The sequence below is a fragment of the Geotrypetes seraphini genome, chromosome 1 (assembly GCF_902459505.1).
Source record: "Geotrypetes seraphini chromosome 1, aGeoSer1.1, whole genome shotgun sequence".
In the NCBI taxonomy this organism is placed as follows: domain Eukaryota; kingdom Metazoa; phylum Chordata; class Amphibia; order Gymnophiona; family Dermophiidae; genus Geotrypetes; species Geotrypetes seraphini.
The window spans coordinates 185,053,055-185,069,212 of record NC_047084.1 but is presented as its reverse complement, the minus strand read 5'-3'; the positions used below and the strand labels follow the sequence as shown (position 1 = coordinate 185,069,212).

Sequence of the window (16,158 nt, the reverse complement as noted above, 5' to 3'; positions counted from 1 at the left end):
GCATCTTTCACCTCTTTTGATAACCACGCTGGTTCTCCTTTGTTCTTCTTCCGCCTTCCTTTAGATATCTTCGGTATGTGAAGATTCTGTGCTTCTGTGATGGTGTTTTTCAGCAGAGACCATGCTTGATCAACTGTTTGGTTTTCTGCTTTGTGCTTCTTGAGCTACTGAAGCCGCCATTGCTCTGACTTTATGGGCTGTGACTCGACTCTGTAGATGCAGTCCAGCCTGGGCATAGCAAAAAGAGATACAAGCAGCCATGCAGTTGGAGATGGTACGCTTACAGATCGGATGTCCCAACTTGTTGAGGAGGCAAAAAGTTGAGGAGCAGTTCTGTGTGGTTCTGTGTGGTTTGGTGCGTTCCAAGTAGAAGGCCAAAGCATGTTTACAGTCCAGAGTATGAAGAGCTGATTCTCCAGGATGAGAATGAGGTTTTGGAAAAAAACAATGGAAGAACAATTGATTGGTTGAGATGAAATTCTGAAACCACTTTAGGTAAGAATTTAGGATGAGTACAAAGGACCACCTTATCATGATGAAACACAGTGAAAGGTGGATCAGCAACTAAAGCATGCAGCTCACTGACTCTTTGAGCAGATGTGAGGGCAATGAGAAACACTACTTTCCAAGTGAGATATTTCAGATGAGCCGTAGACATTGGTTCAAATGGAGGCTTAAGTAACTGAGCAAGAACAATATTGAAATCCCAAACCACTGGAGGCAGTTTGAGAGGAGGTTTGACATTGAAAAGTCCTTTCATGAATTTGGAAACCACTGGATGAGTAGAGAGGGGTTTCCCTTCAATAGGCTGATGGAAAGCAGCAATTGCACCGAGATGGACTCGGATAGATGTAGACTTGAGGCCAGAGGTGGATAAGTGCAAAAGATAATCCAGAACAGAAGATAAGGAGGAATGCTGAGGCTCCTTATCATGAGAGATGCACCATGAAGAAAATCTAGTCCATTTTTGGTGGTAGCACTGTCTAGTGGCAGGCTTTCTAGAAGCCTCTAAAATGTTTCTTACAGGTTGAGAAAACTGAAGAGGAGTTATGTTGAAAGGTACCAAGCTGTCAGGTGCAGAGACTGCAGGATGGGATGAAGTAGAGATCCTTGACTCTGTGTAAGCAGAGACAGAAAAACTGGTAGAAGGTATGGCTCCCTGTTGCTGAGCTGAAGTAGAAGAGAGTACCAAGGTTGTCTCGGCCACCGAGGAGCTATCAAAATCATGGTGGCATGATCATTCTTCAACTTGACAAGAGTCTTGAGAATGAGAGGGAATGGAGGGAATGCATACAGGAAGAGATTCGTGCATTAAAGTAGAAAAGCATCCTTAGAGCTGCTGCTACCACCACTAGGCACTTGGTGAACACTCTGGGAGATGATGCCAGGCCAAAGGGTAGCACTCTGTATTTGTAATGTAGATTCCCCACCCGAAATCTGAGGTACTGACGGGAGGCCAGATGAATGGGGATGTGAGTATAAGCCTCCTTGAGATCCAGAGATGGAGATAATTCTCTGTTTTAAACAATCAAAAAGGCTGTGCAGCCTTAGGTGCAGCAAAAGGCTGAGGTTTCTGTTGCTTCTGCTGCTGCTGTTGTTTCTTGGGAGGTGCTCGAGTGTAAGGAGCCACCCTTGAAGTATAACGCCTCTGGAAAACTGGAATAGGGCGTGAAGATTTTGCAGGAGCTGGCTTTGGCTTTGGTCTGACAATGGAGGGAGTTTAAGTGACTCTGCAGGAGATTGAGATATTCCTTAGAGTATTTAGAACCAGCATCTAATTTAATGTCCAAGTAATCAGCCATCTGACGAAGGAAGGAGGAGAAAGACAGCTGATCCGCCAAGGCCTTGCCTCGAGAAGGGCTCGATGACCTTGAGGCACCTCGAGCGGAGAACGAAGGCGAAGCCTCTCTGGAGAAGTGGCAATCCAAAGAATATGGAGACTTGGAGGAGGCAATGGAAGCAGCTGAGTCCTCGGGGTCTGGAAGCGGTGACCTCGATTGAGGAGTTGGGGGCCTCAAAGAGCTGGAAGGTCTAGAATGAGGCCTGGATGAGGAAGGCTGCTCCTTGGAAGAAGACCTGCACCTCGATGGATGCCTCGATCGACGACAAGAGTGGTTCCTGGAAGCAGGTCTCAAGGAAGATCGAAGAGACGTCGCCATATATATGGAAACAGGCAATGCTGCTGGTGAATGAATAGGGCTGGAAGCTGTGGATCTAAACTCAGTGGTTTGGATTGAGGAATCTCGAACCACTCCCAAAGACTCTGCTCCTTGTTTGGAGTGTGAGAATTCCTGTTGAGACACTCACAAAGAATCTACTCCTTGCCTAGAGTGTGAAGATTCCCATCGAGACACTCGCAGACTCTGCTCCTTGCATAGAGTGTGTAACTTCAGCTCGAGGCACAGACAGGGACTCGACCTCGCGGGAGACTGCTGAATGCACAGGCTGGATTACAGGAGGCAGAGTCGAGGCATAACCATACTCATTCAGTAATTGAACAAATTGCTGCTCCAACATTGTCTGGAGAGAAGCCTGCAATTGTGGATCCGAGTCTGAAACTGGACCACATGCTGAGGCTAAAGGCTCCAAGGTGGAAGTGGAGATGTGCTTCGACTTGGAGGTCTTGGAGAGCTTGAGGACCACCACTAGAACCTATTGCTTAGTTATCTGACCTGAGGAGAGCTCAGGGGAAGATAAAACAGGTGTACTTGAGGTCAAAGACGCTCCAAACGAGGAAGGTTTGATGAGACTTGAGGTCGGAGTCGTGGAAGCAGGAGGACCCTCGGTGGACGGTGGGACCGAGGCAGCACTCGAGGTCGAGGGTATGACTGAAGAGTCCATCCTGAAGAGTTTCTCCACCAAAATCCGACAACATTTAAGGGCTCGAGGTTGAAGAGTAGCACAGCACTCGCATGACTTCGTACAATGGTCGGGCCTGAGGCACCAGCTATGTGGGTCCATGAGAGAAATTGCACGCTGGCACTGGTAACACTTCTTGAAGCCTGTTGTTGGCCGGGACATAGAAGGGAAAATAGCCGCTGCGAAGTCGAAGCCCGCAGTCTGCGGCCAAGGGGCCTGTCCCGCCAGTCGGATGAAGAAAAAAATTAAAAGTCTCTTTTTTTTTAACACAGAAAATAAAGAAACACAGCGATTCGCAACTAAAAAGAACACAAACCGCGGTGAGAGAAGGCACGAAGCGAACTAAGTTCAGCGCAGAGCGTCAAAGACGGACTTCTCAGCTCTGTGGAAAACTGAGAACTGTGCTGGGCGGGAAGGCACTCACCCTGTGCTGGGCAGGAAGGCACTCACGCATGCGCGGTGTGGCTGACTCAAAACTTCTGAAGTTTCTACAAGCAAGTATGCTTGCGAGGCTGTCCACATCGAAGCTCCATGGATGACGTCACCCATATGTGAGAATAGGATACCTGCTTGTCCTGGAATAATCTCTTTTTCCAGTACAATGGGTGAGATACTCTTCACAGTAGGGACGTACAAAAGCAGTCCCCCAAAAAGCTAGGACGGGCTTGCTGTGCTGACTTTTAAGACCGAGGACCCAAAAGTCGAGTCCTTTCTTGCCGCCACATCCACTCTATAGAACTCGGTAAACGTGTGAAGAGAGGGCCATGTCGCCGTTTTGCAAATCTCCTCAGGAGAGACAGATCTAGTTTTGGCCCACAAAGAAGCCACACTCCTGGTAGAATGCACCTTGACGGAAACAGGGGACTGATCCTAGCAAGAATGTAAGCTGATGAAATAGCCCTATGGATCCACCTGAAAATCGTGGCCTTTGAAACTGGAGCACCCCGCTTAACTGAATGAGTCAGCACAAACAAATGGTCAGAGACACGAAACTCATTGGTGACCTCCAGATAATGCATAAGAATTCTGTGCACATCCAGGCGTGGATGTTATTTAAAAATACCGTCGTGGACGCACAGACCAGATGTATTCCACGTATCAGCAAAGATGGAAAGAAGAGGAAACGAGAGCCGGCATGGTTAAAAGGTGAAATGAAAGAGGCTATTAGAGCCAAAAAAAATCCTTTAAAGAATGGAAAAATAAAGAAAGAAACACAGCAAGTTTCTCTTCATATTCTTTCTTAGCTATTTTTATCAATGTTTTGCATCTAACTTGCCAGTGCTTGTGTTAGAAAATAGGAAGAAACACAAGCACTGGCAAGTTAGATGCAAAATATTGATAAAAATAGCTAAGAAAGAATATGAAGAGAAACTTGCAAAAGAGGCAAAAACTCAGTAATTTTTTTAGGTACATCAGAAGCAGAAAACCTGTGAGGGAATCTGTGGGGACCATTGGATGATCAAGAAGCGAAAGGGGTGCTCATGGAGGATAAGGCCATAGCAGAAAGACTGAATGAATTCTTTGCTTAGGTCTTTAAGGAAGAAGATGTAAGAGATCTATCTGAACCGGAAATGGTTTTCAAGGGTGATGATGCAGAAGAACTGAAAGAAATCTCAGTGAATCTGGAAGATGTACTAAGCCAAATCAACAAGTTAAAAAGGGATATATCACCAGTATCGGATGATATACATCCCAGGGTATTAAAAGAACTCAAAAATGAAACTGCTGACCTGCTTTTAGTGATCTGTAACCTGTTGCTATAATCATCTGTAGTACGTGAAGATTGGAGGGTGGCCAATGTTACGCCGATTTTTAAAAAAGGCTCCAGGGGAGATCTGGGAAATTACAGACCGGTAAGCCTCACTTCATTGCCGGGCAAAATGGTAGAAATTATTATAAAAAATAAAATTGTGGAACACGTAGACAAACATGATTTAATGAGACGGAGTCAGCATGGGTTCAGCTGAGGGAGCTCTTGCCTCATAAATTTGCTTGACTTCTTTGAAGGTGTGAATAAACATGTGGATAAAGGTGAGACAGTTGATATATTATATATAGATTTTCAGATAGCTTTTAATAAAGTTCCTCACGAGAGGCTCCTGAGAAAATTAAAGTGTCCTGGGATAGATAGCAAAGTTCAGTTGTGGATTAGGAATTGGCTATCAGATAGAAAACAGAGGGTAGGGTTAAATGGTCATTTTTCTCAATGGAGGAGAGATACAAAATAAATGTGCGGTATTATTGCAATTTGATCTGTCGGCTGTGTCAAAGAACAGCGACCAAGATGGTAAATGGGATGGAACTTCTCTCGTATGAGGAAAGACTAAAAAGGTTAGGGCTCTTCAGCTTGGAAAAGAGACGGCTGAGGGGAGATATGACTGAAGTCTACAAAATCCTGAGTGGAGTAGAACGGGTTCAAGTGAATTGATTTTTCACTCTGTCAAAAATTACAAAGACTAGGGGACACTCGATGAAGTTATGAACCAATAGGAGGAAATTTTTTTTCACTCAGAGAATAGTTAAGCTCTGGAAAGCATTGCCAGAGGTTGTGGTAAGAGCGGATAGCGTAGCTGGTTTTAAGAAAGGTTTGGACAAGTTGCTAGTCTGTTATTGAGAAAAACATGGGGGAAGCCACTGCTTGTCCTGTATCAGTAGCATGGAATATTGGTACTAGTGACCTGGATTTGCCACTGTGAGAACAGGCTACTGGGCTTGATGGACCATTGGTCTGACCCAGAAAGGCTATTCTTATGTTCTTCAACAGGCTGTCCTGTGTCTTGAAACCTTTTGGTTGAAAGGCAGGCAAACATACTTCCTGATTAACATGGAAAGCCAAAACTATCTTTGGCAGGCAGGAAGGAACTGTCTGAAGGGAAACCCCCACCTTTGAAATAAGGAGGAAAGGGTCCCTGCAAGACAAAGCCTGCAGTTTTGACACACAACGTGCTTAAGTAGTGGCAACCAGAAAAACTGTCTTGAGGGTCAAGTCCCAGAGGGAAGCATCTTGAAGGAGCTCAAAAGGAGCCTTGGTAATGCAAGACAATACCAGGTTGTGGTCCCAGGAAGGGAAAGGATGCTTAACCGGTAGACGGACAGGAAGAGCCCCCTTCCATATCTCGCAATATCAGAATGAGATGCCAAGGACAACCGATGCTTCAGGGGTCTAAAACAGGAGAGCCTGGCCACTTGGACCCATAAAGAAGCCACAATGAGGAAGAATCAGGAATAAGACCTATAGAAGTATAATTTTGGGGGGTCTCAGGGGTCTTCGCCTACATTTTCATGCAGGTCTTATTCCTGATTCTTCCTCATTAGTGAGGCCTTTATCCAACCCATCCTGAAGAAAGGCAAGAATTATCGAGATTGGAGCTGAATAAGGGTCCACCTGGTCTTGGGCACACCAATGTTGGAAGGCCTTCCACGCTTTAGCATAAACCAACACTGTTGATGACTTCTTAGACTTCTGAAGAGTATCAACAATCAGGGCATGCCGTAAGAGCAAAGTGACCCAGATCCTCCATGGATACTGGACCCTGAGTGAGAAGTTCTGGATAGGTGTTCAGCCGAAGACTGTGACCTTTGCGCAGCCACATCAGATCTGTGTGCCATGGTCTGTGAGGCCAATCTGGAGCCAACAGAATGATGCAGCCCAGATGAGCAATGATCATCCGAATGACCCGGCCGATCATCGGCCAAGGAGGAAAATCATACAGAAGAATCTCTTGAGGCTACAGTTGCACCAGAGTGTCGAGTCCCACACTGCCAGGCTTGGATCTTTGACTGAAGAAGCAATACGCTTTCTTCTTTCTTGCCGTGGCCATGAGATTGAAGCAGGGTTACCACCAGCGCCCCACTATCATTTAGAACACCTCTGGGGACAGGACTCACTCGTCCAGATCCTGAGGAAGTCTGCTTGAACGTTGTCTACTCCCCCACATGTGCTGCCATCGGCACTAGGAGATGACATTCCACCCAAAGAAAAAGAAAGCGGGCTTCCTGAGCCAGAAGAGTGCTCTTGGTCCCTCCCTGGCGATTCATGTATGCTATTGCTGTCACATTGTCAGAAAAGACCCTGACCGCTTGGCCTTCCCGAGTCTTCTGCAATTTTGTCGAATGGCTCTGAGCTCCAACCGGCTGACTGACCACCTTCGCTGAGAGGGTGTCCAACACCCCTAAACAAGACGATTGTAATGTGCTTCCCATCACCGAAGGCTGGCATCTGTCATAACCATGATCCAGGAGGCAATGTGTAATGGTATGCCTAAGTGGAGCGATTGAGAAGCCACCAGGCCATGCTTGCTCAGGCTTTCAGAGTCCAAGATAGATGGGCCTACAAGGCATCCCTGTGCGGAGCCCAGCGAGAGAGCAAAGCATTCTGAAGATGGCGGCCCAAGGAACCACATCCAAAGTAGCAGGCATCGATCCCAGAACTTAAAAATAATCCCATGCCAAAGTTGCTGGCTGCTCTAGAAGGGAAGAAATCTGGGCATACGGTTTCTGCCTCCGAGCTTCTGGTAGATAGATGCGGCCTGCTGTCATATTGAAAAGGTCTTCCAGGTATTCCAGCGATTGTGTGGGCATCAGATGGCTCTTCCTGAAGTTGACAATCCAGCCCAGGTCCTCCAGCACCTGGAGCACTCACTCCACCATGTGTCATCCCTCGGCCAATGAGGGAGCTCTGATCAGTCAGTCGTTCAAGTAAGGTTGAACCTGGAGGCCCATCTTTGGCAGGTAAGCCAATCACCACCATCACCTTGGTGAAGGTCCAGGGCGCTCTCTCCAGTCCAAAGGGCAGGGCCGAGAACTGGTAATGCTATTCTAGAACATGAAATCACAAAACTTTTCAGTGGGCTGGAAAAATGGAAATGTGCAAGTCTGTCTCTGTGAGATCCAGAGATACAAGAAACTCTTGGGGCCACTGCTGCAATGACCGAACGCACGATCTCCATTCAGAATTGAGGAATCTTGAGAGTCGCATTCACATGCTGAAGATGCAGAATAGGTCTCCAATCATCTGATCCTTTCTTTGGCATGATAAAGTAAATGGAGTAACTGCCTGAACCAAAGAAGTTGGGTGGTACTGGCTCTATAGCTTGAATATCCAGCAAGCACTGAATGGTGGCTTGAACCCTGAGCGCTTTCTCTGGGCAACCTGGAGAGTCCATGAACCAATTTGTCAGAGGTTGAGCAAATTCCAGCTTGTAACCCGACCGAATAATGCTCAAGGCCTATTGGTTGGACGTAATGCGCATCCAGGCAGGAAGAAAGGCTGAGAGCTAGCCCCCTATCCGCAGAGGAGCATCCCTCAGCCTGGCATCATTAAACCTTTCTGGTAGAGGGTGCAGAATGGGAGGTGGAAGACTGGGAACGCCTGTAGCTAGTATATTGTCATCAGCAGACCTGGGAAAATCTCTACAACATGGCAATTGCATACAGTCTAGAATGCTGTAAGCCATGAAAATTAGAGCGACCAGAACCCCTGAAGGGTCTGGGTCTACTATCAGGCAGTCTTAGGGCGACGGTCTATCACAGAATCCATAAGGTTATCCAGACCTTTGCCAAACAATAACTGTCCCTTAAAAGGCAGCCTAGCTAAAGTAGCCTTGGAAGTGGAATCACCAGCCCATTGGCGAATCCAGAGGTTCGGCAAGCAGAGAGGGAGTAAGCTGACACCTTTGCCAAAACTCTCATGAGGTCATACAATGCATCTGCCATATAACCTGTCCCAGCCATCAGAAATTGTGGAGGGGGATCCACTGCCTCACTCTCCAGGGTGTACAGTCAAGAGAGCAGGGGCATGCCACAAACAACATCACCGATGCAGCCTTGATACCTAAAGTAGTTGCATCAAAACATTTCCTGAGAATCACATCCACCCAGCGGTCCTGCATGTCCTTTAACACAACACCACCCTCACTGGGGAGAGAGGTGCATTTAGTCACCTCCATCACAAAAAAATCCATCCTGTGCTGACCCAAAAGCTACTGACACTCATGTGCTACAGGATATAAACGGATGTCAAAACATTTCCTGAGGATCACATCCACCCAGCAGTCATGCATGTCCTTTAACACACCACCCTCACTGGGGAGAGAGGTGCGTTTAGTTACCTCCATCACAAAAAAATCCACCCTGGGCTGACCCAAAAGCTACTGACACTCATGTGCCACAGGATATAAGCGAGACATGGCTCTAAGAATTTTCAGAGAACCCTCCGGAAAGTCAAACTGCTCGAAGACCAGAACACTCATATCAGAGTGCCAGGGAAAGGTAGCTAACTGTGAGTGCATACTACATATCCAGGAGGAAGAAGTGGGCAAAGCTTGGTGAGTGACTAAATTCAATTCCTGCAACAACTCAGAAATAAGGTCTGGCAGTCACAAACTTAAATAAGTGCAAGACAGTAAAATCATCCATAGGATCCAAGACCCCAGAGGGATCCGCAGATCCAGCACATAGCTCCTGATTTCCCGCTCTGGGAAGCGCTGTACCTGCAAACAATCAGTAAACTGACTTTTTCTCCTTCTCAGCCAACAGACATAAGAGAAGCTCTTGAACTTCGTTCCCCCCCCCCCCAGTTAGAGGATGTAAACTCAAAAGACACCATCAATACCTTCTCTCACATTAGGCAGCATTATGGGGTAAAGATCTTACGCCTACTACTTATGAGTAATTCAGGAAACGCCTAAAAACATATCTGTTCCTGAAGTATCTAGACAGCTGACCTGTACAACTCTTTCTCTTCAATAACTGATCCCTTGAGCTGTTAACCACTATCTTTTACCTCTGTTAAGTTCAATCAATTTGTACCATCTTTTAATCTTTGTAAACCGCTTAGAACTTCACGGTCCTGTGGTGTATAAACTGTTATTATTATTAAAGGAAATATCAGCATCCGGGTTCCCCAGATCAAGCAGAAGCCGCAGCAGGCGGAGGCGAGGGCATGCCCAGAGGCGCCACACCACTAAGAGATGCCGCAGAGGCGGATTGAGATTTTTCAGGGGGAGAACACTTGTTCTGAAACTCTGACCACAAGATTTTCATAAATTTAGAAAAAGTGTCTGGCTCCTGGGGCAGAAAGTTACCCTTAGATGACTTGCATTTGCGTTTCTTAGGCTGCGGAGGGCGAATTGTTTTGAATGGATTTGTTTCCTCCAGGTCACAGCAACAGCAGCTGTGCTACTCCTGGCCTGCCCGCTGAAGCCTTCCCTCTGCCGCATCACTAATGACATCACTGATGATGCAGCACAGGGAAGCCCTGGCAGGCAGCCTGTTTACTGCTGTTGTTTAGGCCTTAGGAAGGAGGGAACGAATCAGTATCGAATCGGAGGCAGGGGGGGGCAATCAGCATCGAATCAGAGGTGGGGGGGAAATCAGCATTGACTCTCATCACGGTATCGGCAGCAATTCCCACATGCTGCCTGCCACTGACTAGAAAGTCTTTTCGTGGAAGAGGGAAGACTTCCGGGTTAGCAGTAGGCAGCATATAAGAGTCACTGCCAATACTGCAACCTGAAGAAGCAAGCCTTGTAGTACAGGGAAGGACAGGAAGGATATCTAATGGCACAGGGGGAGAGAAGAGGTTAAGAGGAAGAAAATCTGGTGGCACAGGGGGAGGAGAGGGGAGGAAGAAAAGAAGGAAAAATGGTGGAGTAGTGGGAGACACGCATGGTGAGGGGAGAAGATGAAATTGCAAATAATGGAGGAGAGGAAGGGAGAGATGGTGCATGGAGGGGGATAGAGAGATTCGACACAGGGCACAAGTAAGGGAGAGAGAAAGGTGTTGGACATGGGGGTAGATGAGAGAGAGAGATGAGAAGGAGGGAGATGTTGGATCCAAGAGCAGAATGAAGTGATGGAGAGATGCACAAAATTCAGCCAGGAGTAAACAAAGAGGTAGAAAGGGGTGAGAGGGAGAAATATTGGATATGGTGGTGGAGAGGAACAGATTGAAGGGAATGCAAGGGGAAGGAATGTTGGAGATAGTGATGGAGGGAGAGATGTGGCATTGTGCTGGAGAGAGGTGATAGAAGGAAAAATGGGTTTGATACTCACCAAAATCCATCACCGCTGCATGTGGCTATTCTTTTAGAATCCTTATGACTCCAGGCAATGCAAAAAATGCCATTCTTTCCATGCTTAAAAAATATACAAAATATTTGTCAAACCTTAGTCTTCCATGTCTTGCTTTGCTTTCATTACATTTTCTAAAGAGGGAGATGACTAAAGATGGGCATTAGGAGGCTCTTTCTCCTATTGCTATTATTATAGCAATTTATGTAGAATTAAACGTTTATTGACTCTAGGGTGAAGCAAAAAAAAAAAAAAAAAAAAGGTATTCCCCTAGAGTTTTTCTCAGCAACTGCTTGAAATTTCAACATGAAATTGTACAGCTTTATTTGTTGTTACTATCTAGGTTTAGGTAGAGAATGACATAGTGACAAAATTCTTCACTGTTCCTGTCCCCGCGGATAGCTGCAGAAAACCATCCTGTGTCATTCTTTAGTGTCTATTGCCCATTCATAATCTGATTCTTCCCTCCTTCCTTAAAGAATGACATGGGGATGGTTTCCCGCGGTCAGTGGCGTACCTAGCATATGTGACACCTGGGGCCCATCATTTTTTGACATACCCCCCTGGTGACAGGTCAAAAGCGTGCGACGACAACCCAGTGCAGACAACTGAGCGCAAAGCAGAAGTGCGCCGAAGAAAAACAGTATTTTAAAGGGCTCCGACAAGGGGTGTGGGGGGGAACCCCCCACTTTACTTAACAGAGATCACGCCGGCGTTGTGGGGGGTTGGGGGGTTGTAACCCCCCACATTATACTGAAAACTTCACTTTTTCCCAAAAAAGAGGGAAAAAGTTAAGTTTCCAGTAAATGAGGGGGGTTACAACCCCCCAAACCCCCCCACAACGCCGGCGCGATCTCTATTAAGTAAAGTGAGGGGTTCCCCACCAATACCTCCCATCGGAGCCCCTTAAAATACTGTTTTTCTTCGACGCGCTTCCACCTTGCGCTCAGTTGTCTGCGCTGGGTTGTCGGCGCGCCTTTGTCGTCACACGCTTTTGACTATGAACCCCACCCCATCTATATGAAAAATATGATTTTTAGTAAAAATCCACATATCGCACAAGAGTGTACCTAGGAAAAGGCAGCATCTTAAACACTGCAGTGAGCAATAGAACACCAACACATATATTGCAAAACTAAACAAGCCAGATCCCGCACAGTCAATTGATCCTGCAATCAATGCCAACTGAAAACTATGTTTTTTTCTTACACACAGAACAGAGATACACCCTCGCCCAATATGGAATAATCACAAGTTAAAAATAGAAATATGTAGACTAAAGTTAAACTGAACCGCCAAGAAACCAGACCCTGGATATAATGCAACACCACAAAAACAGTAACACATGTCCTCTAATACAGTGCAAAATATAAAGACAGTAGATGTAAATTTGAAAAAACTGATACATAACAATCACCACTTTACAAATTAACAAATAAAAATAAAACAAATAATGAGAAATAAAAAAATACCATTTTATTGGACTAATCCCCGTAAGCTCTGTCCCCATCCCCGCAAACCACCTGATTTCATCCACACAAGCCTTGAATTGTTTTATATTGAACTTATATTAAAGTATAAAAAAAAACAATATTCTGTACAATTGCCAATTTATAAATCAGCACCTTCTCCCCGCTCTCTCTTCCCCATTTCCCTTCAGCGTCCTCAGCCCATTCTCTCTCAACTTTCCTTCAGCGCATGCACATAAAAACAAGCAAGTAATTTTATATAATTTTCATTCTATTCATTCATAGAAATTAAAGACTAAATAATGCCAGTCACATAACAAAACATGATTTTACAAAAATAATTCTGTGCACAATCAAGCCTGCAAGGATTACTAGATATCTTTCAGCAGCTCCCCTCCCCCCCTTACCTTTGTGGCCAGGTGAAAATGATCTACCAACAATAAAATTTTAAAAACACAAAGCACACTGTACGCAGAGAAAATATTAATTATCATTTATATTCCGCAGGTTTTCAAAGAGGTCAAGACAGATGACTTTATGCAATGTCACCTCAGTAACAACTATACAAAAATAGACAAATATACCCCCTTCCTTTCTACTAAACCGCGATAGTGTTTTTTAGCTCAGGGAGCTGCGCTGAATGCCCCACGCTGCTCTCGACATTCATAAGCTCCCTGTGCAAAAAACCGCTATTGCGGTTTAGTAAAAGGGAGCCATAGTGCAAAATATAGACAGCATATATAAATTCTCAAAACGGACACATTTTGATCACTAAATTGAAAATAAAATCATTTTTCCTACCTTTGGTAATTTCATCAGTCTCTGGTTGCACTTTATTCTTTTGACTGTGCATCCAATATTTCTTCCCTTCTTTCAGCCTCCTGTATGCTTCCTCTCCTCCAGACCTCATTCCCTCCCCCAAATTTTTCTTTGTTTCACCCTGCCCCCTTCTTTCTTTTTCTCTCTCTCCATACCCCCTTTCTTTCTGTATGTCTGTCTTTCTCTCTCTCTCTGTGCCCCATTTTCTTTGTTTCACCCTGCCCCCTTTCTTTCTTTCTGACTCCCTGTCCCCCCCTTTCTTTCTTTCTCCCTGCCCTCCCCTCCCCCATTCCACCACCATTGGGAAAATGGTGCCACCGCCGCTGGGGAATAGGTTGCCACTGCCACCATCAGGAACAGGCCGGCACCGAGTTCGCCCTGCTTCTCTTCCCCGCGGGGCCGACCAACTCTCACCGCCCGACGTCAATTCTAATGTCATAGAGGACATTCTGGGCCAGCCAGGCAGCGACTGGCTGGCCCAGAACGTCCTCTCCGACGTCAGAATTGATGCGGACGGCAAGAGTTGGTCGGCCCCACAGGGAAAAGCAGGGAGAACTCGGCGCCGGCCTGTTCCCGATGGTGGCGGTGGCACTCAAGTGGCTAAAGAGCCGCAGTTTGCCGGCCTAGGGAGAACATTGGAGGGTGGCCAGCTGTGCACCCCACTGGGGCGTAAACCCGGGGTGGACCACCCCACCCCCACCCCAGTATGCCACTGTCTGTACCTCACTCCCTCCCTATGACCAAAAATTATCCTTTCTTCTATTCCCCGTGAACACAACCATCTCTTTCCCTCCCTTCCTCTCTCCCAAGTCCATGCCTTCTGTGTCCAAAAACGCATTCCCTCCCCCACCTCAGGAAAACGCATTCCCTCCCCCACCTCAGCATCTCTTTCCCTCCCTTCCTTTCTTCCATGCCTTCTGTGTCCAAAAACGCATTCCCTCCCCCACCTCAGCATCTCTTTCCCTCCCTTCCTCTTTCCCATGCCTTGTGTCCAAAAATGCACTCCCTCCCCCCTTTTGTGTTCCTCGTTTGCCTCCTAGCCCTCATCTTAGCAACTTTCTCAGCGAGGCTCGTCTTGTGTTCCTACCTGCCCTGCCATGCACACATAGCCAACTGGAAGCCTTCCCCGATGTCAGCACTGACGTCGGAGGGAGGGCTTAAGCAAAGTCCTCCCTCCCTCCCGCGAGTCCCCCGTCGTCCCCGTTCAGCTGTCTTCTGTGCACCCCCTTGGGGCATGCACCCGGGGCAGACCGCCCCCCCCCTCCTAGGTACGCTACTGCCTGCGGTTACCTGTGGGGACTGGAACGGTGATGAATTCTGTCACCGTGTCTTTCTCTACATTTAGGTACTGAGTGGAATGAGATTATCTTTAAACACAATGATGACTATTTAGTGTGACCACCCAGCAATGTTTGCGTATTCAACTTACCATTATTTGAAATATTTAAAAAACAGGGTACCAGCTTACTGTTAATGGTGTCATAGCAGATAAATTTTTCCTTACAAAGAAATACAAAGAATGGTGTCATAGTGACATAGACTTTTGTCTGGGGCCTAATGTTGGAGACCTATCATAAGCTTTATCCAAAGCCACAAACAAACGCTGCAGATGATCTGGGACAGCCTGACACAGGGACCAACCAACAAGGCTATTAAAACCTTCCCAAAGTGACTGAAGACCTGTGTTAAAGCTAGGGGTAAACACATTGGGCTGGATTCTGTAGACAGTGCCTCTATTGGAATGTCAACAAAAATGGACACTGGTTGCATGTCAGTCATATTTAGGCACCATTAACAGAATCATGGCTAACGATGCCAATGAAAAACCTAAGATGCCTGCAATGTAGGCCAGCATTTTATTGACTATATTGCAGTCATCTAAGTTCTTTAGTGAATCATGCCAAACAGCGTCTAAGTCCCGCTCTTCCCCCTAACAATATTCACTTAGGCTTAAGACACTGTTAGACGTCCTGCTATAGATGTGATAACGGCACCTACACTGTAGATGTGTCCTAGCACCTACTTTTTTTTTTACAGAGGTTTTAGTCAGTTTGAAATGACACGGTCAATTACCGCACTGACTAAAGCTGATTAAAACAATTAAGTTAGATAGCAATATGGCGCCTACCACAGCCTAACTTAACGGTGCCATTTATAGAATATGGCCCTTTCATCATTCACACATATATAAAACCTGATTTTAGAGAGCTAGTTTGTAATACCTTTCAAATGACTGTGAAATTTTGACACATTGTTAACTGCCCCCCCTCCCCTTTTACAAAACCTTAGTGCGGTTTTTAGTGCCGACCGTTGGAGCTGTTACCACCGTGGCTGGCGCTAAAATCTGTGCTATGGTTTTGTAAAAGGTGTGTGTGTATGTGGGGGGGGGGGTATGACATTATTTTACTGTGTTTAGATTGAACATTTTTAATGTGCAAAATTGCTAAGGAGTCAAGCTAAAATGTCAGTAACAGCAACATAGGTTTAAGATAATTAAATATTGTTTAATAATAACACGTAAGTATGATGACTAAATAAGTAAATACAATTTCTCATTGAAATTCAAAGTGGTTCCTGAGAAAATGGCAAAAAAGTTCTAGGGAGTTACTTTTTTCACTTCACCCTGTATAGTTCTGTGGCTTTCAATGGATTAAGCCAGCATCAGACAACCAGAAACTCTCCAGTTCCTTAGATATGTGAAGCTGAGTGAACACAGTAAGCTAAAAGACTGCTACTTCTTGCTTGAGGTAATGGAAAAGCAAGACCATGAACAAGCATCAAACAAGCAGATGGCAATCTTAGTGATTGTAATCACTAAGATACTTACACTGGATTCACAATCCAGTGGTCAGAATATTGAACAGTGGAACCAAAAAGCTCTTGGTAATTCAAATCATACTTCCCACTAACTTCTTGGGGACAATGAACAAAATACTAC

General features: G+C 45.9%; 1 protein-coding gene across 3 annotated transcripts in view; it reads right to left on the bottom strand.

Moving 5' to 3' along the window:
- WDR17 (WD repeat domain 17) overlaps nt 1–16,158 on the bottom strand; it is a 265,042-nt gene that overhangs the window by 149,605 nt on the left and 99,279 nt on the right. For all 3 annotated transcript variants that reach the window (XR_004539282.1, XM_033942775.1, XM_033942784.1), the window contains one exon: nt 10,915–10,997. Coding sequence is in view for 2 of the 3 variants with exons in the window: in XM_033942775.1 (XP_033798666.1) it covers nt 10,915–10,997 (83 nt within the window). In the remaining variant the exon portion in view is untranslated. The remainder of the gene's footprint in view (nt 1–10,914; nt 10,998–16,158) is intronic.